Raw genomic sequence first — 16,029 nt, 5'->3', positions numbered from 1 at the left:
GGGGAAGCCTGGGAGAGGCAACGGTGGGGGAAAGGGTTTACTTTCCTTGTGTTAAGATCCAGAGGATCTGGGTCTTGGGGTTCCTCGGGCAAGGTCTTGGGCGGACCAGAGTGTACCAGGCACTGGAATTCCTGGTTGGTGGCAGCACTACAAGTACTAAGCTGGTAATTGAGCTTAGAGGAATTCATGCTGGTACCCCGTCTTTTGGACGCTAAGGTTCAGAGTGGGGAATTATACCATGACATAAGACCTCACCAGCTCCACGTAAGGTGCTGCAATGCAAACAACTCCCTAAATCTCAAGTCAGTGCAGTTCCCCAAATCAACGTGTAACTAATCAAGAGTTCCTTTCCTGCACCTCTTTATACAGGAAGAGAAGAAAGGGGCCCAAAGTTGGGTACGGAATAGAATTAATGTACTGAATTCCCCTGTACCATACCCATGACCAGTAACACAAACATATTGGATATAGCGGACACCCAGGCAGTCACTGGAAATCATGTGATGCAACATGAGTTAATTGCTATCCCACTCAGAGATCTCCCTAACAATCACCAAAGCATTATTTCATTGGAAGTAATGACTTGCAGATGCAGCATCAGCTAGGAGTGTCTTGTGACAGGATGGCAGCAGCCTTGTTTCATCTCTGCTGTTCTGGACAGCAGACGTGGGTCTGTTCTTACAGCATGAGGGAGGAGTTATGTCTGAACAGCATGCGAGGGTACAGGTAAGATGGAATATGCTGCAGGAAGTATCATTTCTTAAGGGCCTGAATGAGCATAATTGATAAAAGGAGGAAAACAACAAATGGATGTTTATCAACATTTTTAAAATGTGGGCCCATCCCTTTCTCCCCACAGGCAGCTGCATTCGGGAGCTGACAGCTGGCAGTGCAGTCTAAGGCATGTGGTCCTTTAAGGTCACAGTTGCCTGCTTATCAGTCAGGATTGATTTTAAATGAGCCCTGCTGCTTTTTAAAGCCCCTAGTGACATGGTCCTGCCTATATCCAAAACTCTCTCTTTGCTGGATAGCCATGCTGTGGCACTGATCTCCTTTTAGAGATTCCACCCTTGTGTGATGTATGTAGCTAGGACCCTGCTTTCTATGTACTGGATTCCAGGTGAAGGATATGCTGAATGATGCACACACTGCTGTCAACTTTGTGGAAACTGTATGCTTGTTCTTTGTCATTTTCCTTAATCTAACATTATCCAGTCCTTATACAGGGCTTTTCTTCCATAGATCTCAAAGCACTTTACAAAGGAGGTCAGTATCAGTATCATCATCCCTGTTTTCATAGATTTCTAGATTCCAAAGCCAGAAGAGACCATTGTGATCATGTAGTCTGACCTCCTGTATAGCACAAGACCATAGAACTTCCCCAAAATCATTTCTATAGCAGAAAATTTTTTAAATCAAGATTGGATGTTATCTGTGACAGAGACTCTACCACGACCCTTGATAAATTTTTCCAGTGGTTAAGTACACACACTGTTAAACATTTACACCTTACTTCCAGTCTGACTTTGTGTAGCTTCATCTTTCAGCCATTGGATGGTGTTGTACCTTTATCTGCTAGACTGAAGAGCCCATTATTAAATTTTTGTTCCCCCACGTACATCCTTACAGACCATGATCAAGTCACCCCTGAACCTTCTCTTGGTTAAGCTAAATAGATTGAGTTCTTTAGTCTACCACTATAAAGGCAAAATTTCTAATAGTTTATTCATTTTTGTGGCTCTTCTCTGAACCCTGTCCAATCAACATCCTTCTGGAATTGTGGGCACCAGAACTGGACACAGTATTCCAGCAGTGGTTGCACCGCTACCAATTACAGAGGTAAAATAATCCCTCTACTCCTACCTGAGATTCCCCTTCTTATGCACCCTGGGATCACATTAGATCTTTTGCCCACAGTGTTGCATTGGCAGCTCACGTTCAGCTGATCATCATTCATGACCCCTCAGTCTTTTTTCAGAGTCACTGCTTCCCATGATAGAGTCCCCCCTGTAAGTATGCCTTATATACATCTGGGAACAAAGAACGTATTTATATCTTCTGTATTAAAATACATATTGTTTGCTTGCACCCAGTTTACTAAAAGTGAATGATCGAGTAACAGCCACACTAATCAACATGTGGGAATATCACACCCAGTCTGTGCAAGCTTCTTCCCTTCATGCTTTGCTCCAGATGGAGTAAGTGCAGATAAGCCTCTTATTTTTGTTAGGCTCAGGCTGGGAGGCAGGTTTGTGTACAGTATAGTATGTGTGTATAAAACTTTCGTCTCATTATTATCCTTCAGCTTCCTCTCTCCCAATCCTTCCAAACTGAGTCAAGACAGAAGCACTTCCTAGTGTATAAATAAAGACGCTCTCTGTTTTTACATTTATACCACAGAATAAGATGTGCTTCTCCTGGTGATAAGGTCTGGAGACAACAAAGTCTTCTGTTTCCCATAGAAAGAACAGTAAATGTAAGATAGATCCAGGCCTCACCTTGTTAGGATAGTTTCTTTCCGATGGGCAAGGCTGAGGACTGCCGTTGTAATTCCACCCAGCCTCCTGCAAGATGTCAGGGGTCTGCTGTCTGGTCTGCCGTGACACAATAAAGTGAACCCGCTTCTCACTGGCCTACATGACGAGACACAGATGTAAATCCTGTTGTTATGCAGCTACAAAGCCAACCTTTTCAGCTCTAGAAATTCACAAAGCCCAGGTCTCAATTAAGCTTGCTGTTATTTTCATTTTCTTTTGAGATGATATTTTGGTTGCAGATTTTGGTTAATTGAAGGGCAATTCTTTTTGGTGCCTCTACCTTTATTATCCGCTTGCCACAAGAGGAAATAATAATGCAAGTTCAGCTCAGTTCAACACAAAGACTGCAAAACTAAAGTTAATCCTCTAAAAGCCTATCTTCACGCATTCAAAATTTCCCCTGAATTAACAATCCTCTCGCATGACAGTGCTGCTCCGTTCTCGTTTTTAGACATTTATTCTGTTCACCTGTGTACATTAGCATAGCTAACTAGTGTCACATGGGTACATCATGTGTAAAACTAGGGGTCTGGCCACACTTGCAGTTGTACAGCGCCGAGAGTTACAGCTGTCTTCGTACAGCTGTGCAGGGAAAGCGCTGCAGTGTGGCCACACTGACAGCTACCAGTGCTGCAGTGTGGCCACATTTGCAGCATTTGCAGCACTGTTGGGAGTGGCTGAACAGGCATTCTGGGATACCTCTGAACAGATCTGGAGGCCAATTACAGCGCTTTTGGTGGCCACCCTGGCGGAGCAGCGCTGCATCACCAGCGCTGCAATCGTTATACCCCAGGCAGAGCAGGAGTACAGCCAGCGCTGCAGCCAGGGAGATGCAGCGCTGTATGTGCCTTGCAAGTGTGGACGGTGAGTGAGTTGCAGCACTGTAAACCCACCACCAGCGCTGCAACTCTCCAGTGTAGCCAAGCCCTAGGTCTACTACTGTATGATGGAAACAGTGGAAGCAACGCCGTTTATCTCAGAATGATGGAAATGCTCACATTGAGGGGCGCTAGTGGCAGAATTTTGCAACCTGCTAACATGATAAAAGTAGTTTTACTTAAAGAAGGGGCCATGCTACTATTTTGAACAATAAAATCTTAACAGACTAGTGTAATGGACAAAACACAGGACTGGGAGCCAGGCACTCCAAAATTCAAATCCTGGCACTGCTACTTGCTCAGGCAGACCTGAAAGTCATGAAACCTTTTGGTCTGTCTACTATTCCATCTGTAAAATGGGGATCATAAATACTGTCCCCCACAGAGGTGATGTGAGCATTCATTGATTTGTACATCGCTTTGAAGTTGCAAGATGCGATACTAGTTTAATTATTATAACTACAAAGTCTCAGTGCAGTTGGATCAGTACTTGAGAGGCAAGTCCCACCTCCAGGAGTAGACACCCAAATTCTGCTCTCACTTACACTGACTCCACTGAAGTTGACAGTGTTGTTCTGGCATAACTGAGAATAGAATTTAGTTGAGTAAATCCAATATGTGGTACTTTCCTAACATAAGAACAAACTAATACAAGAAAGACAAATGCATTGGTAGCTTCAGTGGTTTAGAGCTATATGGTGCTGCTAAATGGGAAAATCCAAAGTTAATTTTCAAATCTGTAATCTCTTGCTCTTCAGGCCAATGTGGCTGGAAAGGTTGCAGATAAAAGAAGAGAAGTTGGCAGTGCTTAATTTGTGCCAGGACTTGCCAGGGTTCAGCCCCAGCACCACTAGGCCTGGCAATTCATAGCCCCGGCACTTCTGGGCTTGCCATGTCAGTTATGAATGTAAAAAGTTGCTTGAGCCCCAGCACCTCTTTCATTACAAATTAAACACTGGTTCTTGGGGACAAGGAGAGCCACTAATGGCCTCCCGAGGGAGTCCTGTCCACTTGGGTTCAGGCTATTGCTGTAATGTAGAGCCTCCCTGCAAGAGTTTAAAAGGGAAAAATACACCAGAGCTTCAGAATCCTAAGGTGTTGGTCTGGGTTGGAGGAGGCTCCAAGGAGAGAGAAGTGTGGAAAAGCATTTAAAAGAAGATGTAAACCAAACCTGGAATTCAACCCTACTCTCACCAAAAGTCAAACTCACTCAGTGACTTCAGTGGGAGCTAGATTTGGTCCCTGAGTTTTGTATTCTACAGTTAAACATTTCCTTACTAGAATCTGGTTCAAAGTTCTTTGCTGTGATTTAAAAAAAAAATGTTTTGATGGGTTTTAAACTAACAATAAAACTAATCAATATTTCCCATCTGAATTCCTCATATTGGGCTAGTTACTACTTCAAATGAAACACAACACAAGACTAAATGACCCAATGGTGTAAAACCCTTTAAGATGTAATTCTACCGTAAAAGAAACACTTTACAACTTCAGTTTAAAACTGATCTTCCTATGTGGCTTGTCTCAAAATTGATTATTTACAAGGCGGCTGTAAATTTGATTAATTCCTTATAGAATGACAAACAAAAGTTCAACACAAGCATCTGCTGCAAATGTCCCATTTGTCCCTAGGTCAGTCTAGTTGAGTCATTTCTCATAAAATTCAGAGAATATTACTAAGTTATCAAAACCACATCAGCTTCCAAGTCTACATTCTTCTGTGTAAAAACCCATAAAAATGTTTGCTGATTAGTATATTAAATTGTTATTTCAGTTGGTCTCTCTCTCCTTTGCTAGTGGTTTTGCCCCAATTCCCCCATAGCTATTCGTGACCAGACAAGAAGTAAATATACATATATCTTACTTTTAGGTTTGTTTCAGGACTGCACACAAACTGTAGCTTAAAGAGCCTACAAGGGTCAGATTCTCTGCTAAGACCAAAAATGCGCTCACACAAAAAAACATCAGTGTGTCTTAAAACTCCCCTTTACCCTAGCTTTGGGCAGGCTATTCCCCTGCACTGTGCTACAGGAGCCAGAGGGCTCCTCTAATTACAATGCTCTGCAATAGTCACCATTATTATTGTTATATGGCATCATCTGGATGCCTCAGTTGAGATGGGGCTACATTGGGGCACTGTGCCAACCCACAGTAAGCAACATCCTCATCCCAAAGAGTTTTACTGGCTAAGCAGACAAAGGCCAAAAACACCATGGGCAGGTCCATGCAGCTCAGAGGATTTTATCTTTTCTTCTTTCCCTCCAGCTACATTAGCAGCAGGGTGAGTAAGTGGTGCCCAAAACTCAGCTTTGGTTCTGGGCCACTGGCAGATCCTCTCCAGGCCAGTGAAACTGGCTTTAGTGCCAAATGTTGGGTCAATGCAGAGTAGACACACTGTACTGGAGGAACTAGCCCAAAAATCTTGACAAAAAGGTAGGAGAATAATCCACCAGATCACCTGCCTCTATGGGTAAAGTTGATTTCTCCATAATGAAGCAGTGAGCTCTATTGTACTCATTTAAAAAACTTTTCTTGCTTTGACTTGACACTCGCTCCTTCACAACAGAAAAATTGTATTATATGGCAATATCTAGTGTGAAAAAATACACAAAGGAAGAGAAAGGAGATAAAAAATGCTTTGCTGTTACTATGTTTCCTGAACTGGCACTGACATATGAGGCCTGATTCTCTACTCCCTTGCACAATTTGTTCTCATTTGAACCTGGGCAAAGTGGGTATAGAATGTTACCATTCTGATTTGGTAGCTCTTTACCCTTAATTTGCACTCCCTTTGCACAGGTGTAAATGACTACACAAGCCCCAGGAACTGTGGAGAATCAGCTCCTGGGAGTGTGGGTGACGGGAACGTTTAGCCACTGGATAAAGATTTGCCTTTAAAGCAAATACCCTATCCAGTGAGACGTTGGTATGGAAAGAAGTGATTGGATGGCAGATGTAAAAATCAACAAGATTTCACTGTTTTTCATCTGAGGGTTTGAGGAGCATAATTCCATGACTTTGCTGCATCATTCCGGGGTCCCTGCTTATAATTTAGGCCTAAAGTGTGATCTTGGACCCATCCTCACCATAGTGATGGGGCAAATGTGAAAAGTCCAAAATCCAAACTTTGTGATTTATGCACATTGCTAATTACCACCTTTACATTCTCTTCATTTCAGGGGTTTTGTGACTGAGTTTATAACAGCCAGACACCTAATCTACTGATTAACAAGTACTTAATATGTGCTAATATCTAACTGCTAGGGCTGATGAGTCAGACCTCTCTCAGTTATACATCACTTAGGAGCCAAAACTAATCATGCTCTACAGAAACCTGATTTTCTCTCAGCTTTATTGAGTGCAATGAGTCCGCAAAGTGAAGCTACAGGACAAGATAATAAAATGATAATCACCCCCACCGCTTAAGACATATAGTTCTTTACAAATGTTAATTAAGGTTATTTATACTTTAAAACTGATCTCATATTTTGAAAATCCTGTACTATTATTTTTTTGGTTCCTCGTCTAATAAGAGTGTCCCGCATTTGGGTCTTGGCAGGTGGAGTGTTGTTGAGAAAGAAGAGGGGGAAGTACTGTGCTGTGTAAAAAGCAGATGCAAAACATTTGTGGCTTCTATATAATCATTCTCCTCTGAAATAATGTGGAAACAAGCAAGGAGATTTATGAAAAACATGGCAAAAAGGACACACAGTCTGGGAATTCTGTGCTGGGCAAATGTGATTCATGGAGCTCACATCAGTGCAGTGTAATCCTGGCCTGTTTGGAAACATGAGTCAAAGTCTTTGATGGGCATGTTGTTTAAATCCCCCGAGGCTGGTGTGCATTTCAAGTATTTATATAAATAACATTCATTCTGTAGAACTAGTAAGAACTTTAGTTCTGTTTTTAAACATTTGTGTGAATGGTCTCATTTCTTCCATCTCTTCCCAAAACTGAGGGTGTTTTTTCTGCATGTGAAGCATTGTTGCTTTGTTTTTTAAGCATAAGGAAATGTTCCAAGAATACCAATTTTCAGGAGGGCTTCATTTCATATGTTGCTCTCCCCAGACAGCATCCCCCTTTCTATTAGTAAGCTACAGGAGGAAAACAAGAACAACACTGTCAGGATTCCAGCATCTGACATTATGCAAAATGGTGTACAGTCTTGCTCTCCAGCCAGAACGTACTCTATCTGGATTAGGCTGACTAGGGAATTTACCCATTGAAACACAGCTGAGTAAATGAATATGTTCCACCTCTGCTACAGACTTTCAATACACATTGATCACTGGAGCCCATGAATCTATTGTAAAAATAAGCCTGTTACACACAGTATACTGAGCTGAAGTCTATTCTCGCTCAAGTCCATGTTACTTCACTGGAGTCAGTAGGCTTATGCAAAAGACAGAGGAGAGAATCTGGCCTGATCTGTTGTTTTTGCGTTACTACATGCGAAATGCTTCCATACACATGTATGCTACACCCCACCAAACCAAACAAGCAGAATAAGCACAATGACATTGTCATAAATGCAAAGCTTAGCAGTAAATTACTCTTGCTTGTTTTGCTAGTAGCACTGCACAATTTTTAAGAGAAAATTGTCAAGATTAGGTCTCAAAGAAAGACTAATGGAAATGGCTGTGTGGGGGGGCGGAGGATGTGGAAAGAAATCAGGTTTGTAGTGGGGAGCAAAGTTAAGTGTTCTGTGGGCAACTTAAGTGTATTTGGTTTTGTAATTTCAGTAGGGATACTTAGTACCTTGGATAGATGCCCCTTTAATTCTTTGTATATATGTAAACAAACAATAGACCTAATCTATACAAATCTTCCCCAAAATGCCTGGCTCTCCAGATGCAGGGTGTAGGTATGGCCTACCACTGGTATAGAATCAGAGACCATTAGGGTTGGAAGAGACCTCAGGAGGTCATCTAGTCCAATCCCGTGCTCAAAGCAGGACCAATCCGAACTAAATCTTTCCAGCCACTGTTACTATAGATGGTATCCACAGAAGCCACTGAGATTGGAAGATAATACATATGTTACCAATGTTTTCTCTTCTTGGCACAGAGCAGGGCAATAGAACTCCTAATATCCTTTGAAAAAGGTTATATATTCTAATGCTTCCATCACCCCTTACCATGATGCCTGATGGCATCCAACAAGTTAAAAATTCTATTGCTGACAAGCAGAATATACAAAGAGATTAAATCTAGTTTAAAATCATAACTAGGCCTCTTGAATAGTCTTGTACATATAGAAGATGCTGCTATTTTTATGGAGTTCTTGGCCAGTATGGGCAAAATTCTGTTCTCATTTTCACCCATGTACTCTCCCTGAAGGCAGTGGAGTTGCATGGGTTTAAGTGACAGCAGAATCTGGCCCATGGCATCTACCCTGCCACTTGATATGGCTCATCTTGTGGCATAGCATTGGATGGGAGAATTATGGTTTTTTTCAGTCTAGTTAAAGGAGTTCAGAAACTGGGGTCAAGTCATCATGACAAACCTGTATCAGCTGGGCTGCATTTTCCGGACTGCCGTACCGAAGATCATGGCCATTAATAGCTAACACCCGGTCATTTTCTCGAAGCTGTCCATCACGGGCAGCCACACCTCCTTCCAGCAAGTTGAAAATAAATACCCCGGGTTCATCTGCCTTGCGGACCAGCTTTATTCCCAGCTGCTCATCTGGGCTGCTTTTGTTTAGAACCACATGAAAACTGTCATCTCTGTTGTAGTGAGCATCAAGAGAAAGTCCGTTGTTTCGGCACCGGTACCTCTGCTCTCTGAGCACAGTGAGCCGGAGCACCTGACAAGGCTGCTTCAGAACTGACAGGGCGTAGTTGTGAGGAACATTGATGATGTCCATGCCGTTCACCTGGAAGAGAGAACCATAAATCAGCAATGTAAAGAAGCATCTAATCTGAACTGGCACTGCAGAGAGCTGATCTATTTACACAGATGTCTCCATGTTCACTGATGTGCAGGATTTGAAATGGTGTTACACAAGAGGCCAAGTTTTTATTATATAATATCCTCCCCCCAAGGACAGGACGCAGCGTACAGACACTTACTGTCTTTTTCCTCTCTCACTGATTGTCTCCAGACATAACTGTTATTTTTCAGTTTATTATTGTCCCTCCTCAGGCCCCAATTTCCTTTTGTGTATCTTCATTTTATTCCACTAGTTTCTGATTTCAAACCCAGCTACCCTTCCTCCCACTCCCACTTCTTTTCTGCAGTGTCCTTGTTCATTATCTCACAAGCACTATGGTTACAGTAGACAGTCTGTATCCCCAATTTCCAGCCTCACTAAAGAACTTCTAATTAAAATGTGGTGGGGGGGAGCCCTGAGTAGTTTTAATTCACTGTGCTTCAGAATCTCAGCTTGACACGATGCTGATTTACATCAGCTGAGGAACTGGCCCTTCATGTTTCCCTCCATTTCCTGGGTCAGAAGAGTTCACGTTTTTTTCAAATGGCTTCAGACAAAGAACTTTAAATCAATCCTGCAATTTTTGTTCTGTAAAACCGACTGGCTACTGCACTTTATCCTTACTAAATGAAAAATATTTGCAGGGTTTTAATTTGCTGGAGGAAATCCAAACTAGACAACAGCCTCTATGTAGCTTTACATTATAATAGCAGAGCCACTTAACATTTAAAAATGTTTCCTTACTGCAATAAGTCTCAGTGCCAATGAGAACTGAAGGCACTAACCACCCACTGGACTGGGCCTGTAGGAGTTTCAGGGCCAAATTCTCTGCTGGTAGAACTCTATTAAAGTTGCATCAACTGAGAATTTAGCTTTCAATGTATTAACAACACTTCCTTTAAAAAACACAAAATCTACAAGCCCTAATATTAGAACAGTCTTTGCAATGCCCTCAAACTGAATTAAAGATTTTAAAAAATCAACATTTCTTTTATTCAAATATACAAACATTCCTAAACCTTCTCTTTCCCCTGCCAGTTTAGAAAAACACCTGTGCATTTCTAATGGTGTGGTTAAACCAGATGCCGAAGAGCGAGGGGTGAACTTAAAGATTTGGAGCTTTGGTTAAGTGTCATTCTGCTTAACAGAAGCATACAGGAACATCTTGGCCCTCATTCTGCTATCCCTGCAGCTTGTATACTCATTAGTGCAAAGGTGTAAAACACTGTCAAGCCAGAATGGTAGCATTTCAAACAGCCTTTGTGCTAGTGTAAATCAGTAAACAAGAGCAGGGCAATGAAGAATTAGGCCCCTTTCATCCAAAAGTGGATCTCAAAAGTGTCACTAGAACAGACTGAACTGTACTTCCTGATTCTGGCTGGGTCAGAAATGGCACAAGAGTACTCTCTCTTATTGCATTTTGGTCCTTCTGCCTCAGGCCAGGAAACAGAAGCGTCTGAAACTCAAGGGAAAAATGAGCAAACCAGTCAGCAATCTTCAGAAAAAGGTCTGGTTGAAGTTTTGAGCCAAAGTTAGGGTCAGTTCTTATTTGTGCAATGCAGTTCATCCATCCTTATTCACTGTGACCCCAATTCAGGAAAGCATGCCTACTCAGGACAGCACTCAGATACATGCCTATGTGACAGAAGGAACCATATCAAGTACCAGAGCCTGCAGTTTAATGACACATCTTGTCATGCATTATGCTTCTGTATACACAAACAGGTAAGTCTTACCTCCCTGTCTTACATCTCTATTGCAGTATGTATTTACATTGACTTGTTCTTTGTTAAGATGTTAACCCTTCACCTGGCATTTCCACAGTACCGTACCTTTAGTATCATGTCTCCCGGCAGTAATCTTCCATCTCTGGCAATCACCCCATCTCGATAGATATGTTGTATAATGATGTGGATCAAAGGCGTCTCACTGCCTCCCACAACTCTAATGGCAAGACTTTCTTTGGGATCAGTACGAATGATCTTAATACTGGTAATTTCTCCATCTGGAATCAGGTGATATAACCTGGGGAAGGCTGAAATGTACATAAGTTATTTATTTATCTGAAATAATAATTATGCTTTATTAAAAAAAAATAATAATAATTTCAGGTCTCTGCAGCAGATCCAACCAGGTTTTAGCAGTCGATATAGTTTATGTTAAAGGAGAGGAGAAGATGCCCTGGGCTTTTCAGGGATTGTTGTAATTAGTAAATTCAAGGTTTAATGTTTTCTGCAATCAGTTCTTCTCTGCATCTTCTACCTTGATGGAATGCGCCTTCCTTACTCGTAAGTACGATTCTACAGAATACTGCTGGGACCGTCAGAGTGATCCAGGCCAGTGAAATGTATTTAAAGGAAAATTGCAGTTATTTGTTCTAATATTTTAGAACTAAATAGATACTTTACCTCTCCAATACCCTCCCTACTCAGGCAGCTCTTTACTGGCCCCAGGAGTGCCTCAGAGGGATGTGTGTAACTACCAGACAAACCAAGAGCCTGAAGGGGCCGCAGTCTGACCTATTAGCCCAGAACTCATATCTGAGTTGCATTGACTTTCGTATGTGTGTGTGTCTGTCTGTCTGTCCAGGACCAACCTGAACATTGCCTACTATTGATTTAGTAGCCTAGGGTTTCAGCACCCGAACAGAAAGTTCAAAGGGACGTTTGGCTCACAAAAACCCGAGGAAATATTTCCTCACATCTTCACATCTAGAAAGTTTCCTAATATTCAAATTAAAGGGAGGAAGAGGAGATCTTCTGTGCTACCCAAGAGAAGTGACGTTTCCTCTATAGGACCCTTCCTACTTCACTGTATGGACAGGGGCGGCTCTAGACATTTCGCTGCCCCAAGAACGGCGGCATGCCGCGGGGGGCGCTCTGCTGGTCGCTGGTCCTGCGACTCCGGTGGACCTCCCACAGGCGTGCCTGCGGAGGGTCCGCTGGTCCCGCAGCTCCACCGAAACCACGGGACCAGAGGACCCTCTGCAGGCACGCCTGCGGGAGGTCCACCGGAGCACTGCCTGCCACCCTGCTGGCGACCAGCAGAGCGCCCCCTGTGGCATGCCGCCCCAAGCACACGCTTGGCGTGCTGGGGCCTGGAGCTGTCCCTGTGTATGGAGCTCAAGCAAACTCATTGGAATAGGAATCCCTTGCTCCTCCTAACTTAAGTGTGCAGAATGTCCATATTAAAGCAGCATGCACTAGGACAGAGAGCAGACAGAGATCCCTAAGGATCTGAAGTAGATAAGGCTCCATCCAAATGTCAAGGGTTTTCCATACTCATGGGCCCAGCTACATGAGAAAAAATGACTCACTGCAGACAAATCAGTCATATACAATAAACAAGGGTTTAGTTTAAATTCTAATTGGGAAATGCAGATTCATGCGTCTCAGCATGGAGCCAATTTAGTGGAAAGGGACGATAAATCTGGAGTCATCAATAGCGGATGTGCCATCTCCCCAATGCAGTCTATGGCCTGGTTAAACATTACTACAGACTCTTAGTTTCAGACAAATACAGTTAGGCAGCTGGGTGTCCTGGTTATCTTCCAGCTATAGAAAAGTAATATGGCATTATTCCCAATACAGTGTATGGCTACACTTGAAACTTCAAAGCGCAAGTGTGAGTGTAGTTGCAGCGCCAGTGCTGGGAGAGCTCTCTCCCAGCGCTGCACGTACTCTACATCCTCATGGGGTTTAGCTTGCAGCGCTGGGAGCCGTGCTGCGGCACTGTTTACACTGACGCTTTACAGAGCTGTATGTTGCAGCGCTCAGGGGGGTGTTTTTTTTCACACCCCTGAGCGAGAAAGTTGCAGTGCTGTAAAGTGCCAGTGTAGCCATGGCCACAGACCCCAATTCATCCAGGAACTTAAGAACATGCTGAACTTTAAGCGCATTTTATATATATATATATATATATTAGCCCCCACTGAAATCAAGGGATTGCTCATGTTCTTAAAGTCTGGCATGTGCGTTAGTACCTTTGTGTAGCAGCATTATACCATACAGACAAACTAGCTTTGATCTTAGTAAAAGGAAATTTATCTGAAGGGAATGATGACCTTATTTCCCCTTGATGCTGGAATATTTTTCACCTGACTTAAGAAGCCCTCCTGCCGCCCCTCCCCGCCCCCAGTGGCACAAAACCATGGTGTTCCCTTAGCTGTATTATGTGGAGCTCTGCTGTACTTGAGGATCTGAGCGGAGGTGTATTATCTTTTAAACTATAATTTACTGTAGAAGTATGTTTCTTTCCCAAATGGCACATTTGTCTGTACAATGTTACTGTAATTTTCTTCCCTTTTATGAGTATTAAAACTTTTGGTTCAAATTCATTCCTGTCTAAATCCAAATAAAATCAATGGAGTTACACTAAGGAAGTATTTGGTTCAATATTATTCTACACATGCCTTAGTATTTTTTAATGTATTCATCTGTCCCAAACCATCTATTACAGAGGGAAGGCATTTTGAATTTTTGGCACAAGGCATCTTTTGATTGTAAGAGTGAGGTCACACGAATAACCCACTGGTAGAGAAATAATATATCATCATTCTTTTCAAAGAACTGTAATTACCTATTTTTAAAATCAAAGGGCAGAGGTTGCCATTAAAAAGCCAACACTTTACTAGAATTACAGCAGAACAGTATCAGAGAGCATAGTATTTCCTAATCTACGTTTGTCAAAGAGCAAATAGAGAGAAAAGCTGAAAAAGAATAGTAGCATTGTGTTGCATCCCTTACCACTCCTTTGACTGTAAACTCTTCAGGACAGGAAACTCTCCTCCATCATGTCTGTAAAGAGCACCTACCAGCAGCACAGACTTGGTCTTTGTTGTTTACATACAGTAGATACAGTTTATTACTGATCTAGGTAATTATACCGCCTCATCACTGCTGTATCTGAGTGCCTGTTTCTCTTACACCCTCCTTTTAGTTGTTTCTGCTACAATACCAGCCCCTTTCTGTTTTGCACACGCACTACGTGCCAGATAGGTAGAAGTCATGTCACTTTGCCATGTACACCTATTTTTTGGGACCAGGTTTTACTCAGTTTGTAACTTATCCAACCACTGAATTTGGCCCCAAATATATATATTTTTATAAAGGATCCACACTTTCAGGGCCTGATTCTCCTTTCAGCTAATTGGGTGTATAGCTAATAGAAAGGTATAAAAGGGCAATTGTGAAAATGAGAATCAGAACCCCAATATTTTTCATTGTACCTAATCACCTATAAACCATCTTGTCAGTCTGTACTAGGCATTTTTCATGTCCCCATCACTATATTAGCTAGGTGCCAACGGAATCCTTGTAGTGTGATCAATGCAACAGATCAAAAAACTGCTTGAATTTCACATTCCATGGCGACTTGTTACAGCTTCTAACAAATTGTACCACTTGATTTTAATCGGACTCTGTCTCTACATCTTATTCTCAGAACCTTTTCTGGTGAATTATACTGATTAATCTCTTGATCAATTAAACACTGTGAGCCTGTTACACTACTATGTTATTCCAGTTTTACACCAGTCTTGCTGTAGATTTCAGATGAGTTGTACTAGCATAAAAGTGGAGTACAGGAACAATTGTTAAATAGTTTTGGCTCTTTGCTTCATATATAGACAATTCTTTTAACTAGTTTGTAACCTATTGAGTCTTGCAGTGGCATGTTCCTCTCCTTCACTACCAACTTTTACAGCGCCTTAGTTGCAGATATGCCAAGAAGAATTTTAATATCTAATTTGCTTATACTCTAATCAAAAGTGTAATCTACAAAAGAAATCTCTCCGAGAATTTTCTCTTTTCTTGCCAGTCGCCCATTATACAGGTTTTCCTCTTATACTCAGTTGTATGTGTTTGATGTCTGTAAAGAACATCCTGTAAAATACAGAATGTTCTTTATAAAAAGTAGACGCTTCTGCCCATAATCCAGGTGAAATAACTGGATTAATCTCTTTATTTCTGCTGATGGTTTCTTTAATGCTTTCCTGGATGGTCTATATTCACAATATCCATTTCTACTTTGAGCCTGGTTTTCAGCTGTATGTTTGTCTAAACTGTACCAGATTAAAAACTAGCTGCTAACCAGATTAGACCCCCTTTTAAGCAGAACAAATCTATTATCCACTTTCATTTCATTGTCCATATGAATTATGAAAATGGTTGATTAAAATATACTTTACCTATTTAAAATAGTAATATACAAGAAAAAAATCAGAATGGCCTTTTAATTTACTAATATTTATTTCACTTGAAAGAGTTAGGCCTTGGATCCAGCTACTGCTTGCGTATGGGTGGATACCTGTGCCTGGACAGAGCCTCACTGACCTCAACAAGGCTTTGCACAGATGCAAGTCATGCGTCACACATAGCTAGTTGCAGGGTCAGAGCCTTAATCTGTGTTCCCCCATTTATTCCAATTTTCATTGTATTCTTAATTAATTAGGTATCCCCCATCCTCTTTCAGCAGGTTTTCCAGAGCAGGAAAACCATTAAGTATTTCATACCTTTCTTTCCCCATTTACACTTCCAGTCTTTATATATCGTTGAACGGCAGAATCTAGAAAGAAGTAAACTTTCTGTCTTGTTTTTGGTGACTCTGCTTGAAGATTTTTCTCCATACTCTTGTACATTTCTCATCGGGAGTGGTATGGAGCACTCTGAATCTGTCAATAA

At 41.8% G+C, this 16,029-nt stretch overlaps 1 protein-coding gene across 4 annotated transcripts in view; it reads right to left on the bottom strand.

Annotated features, from left to right (window-relative positions):
- Positions 1 to 16,029, bottom strand: part of LNX1 (ligand of numb-protein X 1) — an 85,628-nt gene that overhangs the window by 21,908 nt on the left and 47,691 nt on the right. For 2 of the 4 annotated variants that reach the window (XM_032774231.2, XM_032774233.2), the window contains exons 4-7: positions 15,861 to 16,019; positions 11,182 to 11,384; positions 8,921 to 9,292; positions 2,499 to 2,633 (exon numbers count right to left, since the gene is read on the bottom strand). In XM_032774231.2, the coding sequence (XP_032630122.1) occupies positions 2,499 to 2,633; positions 8,921 to 9,292; positions 11,182 to 11,384; positions 15,861 to 16,019 (869 nt within the window). The remainder of the gene's footprint in view (positions 1 to 2,498; positions 2,634 to 8,920; positions 9,293 to 11,181; positions 11,385 to 15,860; positions 16,020 to 16,029) is intronic. The other 2 variants (XM_032774232.2, XM_032774234.2) reach the window with 1 other exon arrangement.

Source organism: Chelonoidis abingdonii, chromosome 5, assembly GCF_003597395.2.
Source record: "Chelonoidis abingdonii isolate Lonesome George chromosome 5, CheloAbing_2.0, whole genome shotgun sequence".
Lineage (NCBI taxonomy): Eukaryota > Metazoa > Chordata > Testudines > Testudinidae > Chelonoidis > Chelonoidis abingdonii.
Note: the sequence above shows the minus strand (reverse complement) of the source record. Positions and strands in the feature narration are given on the sequence as shown.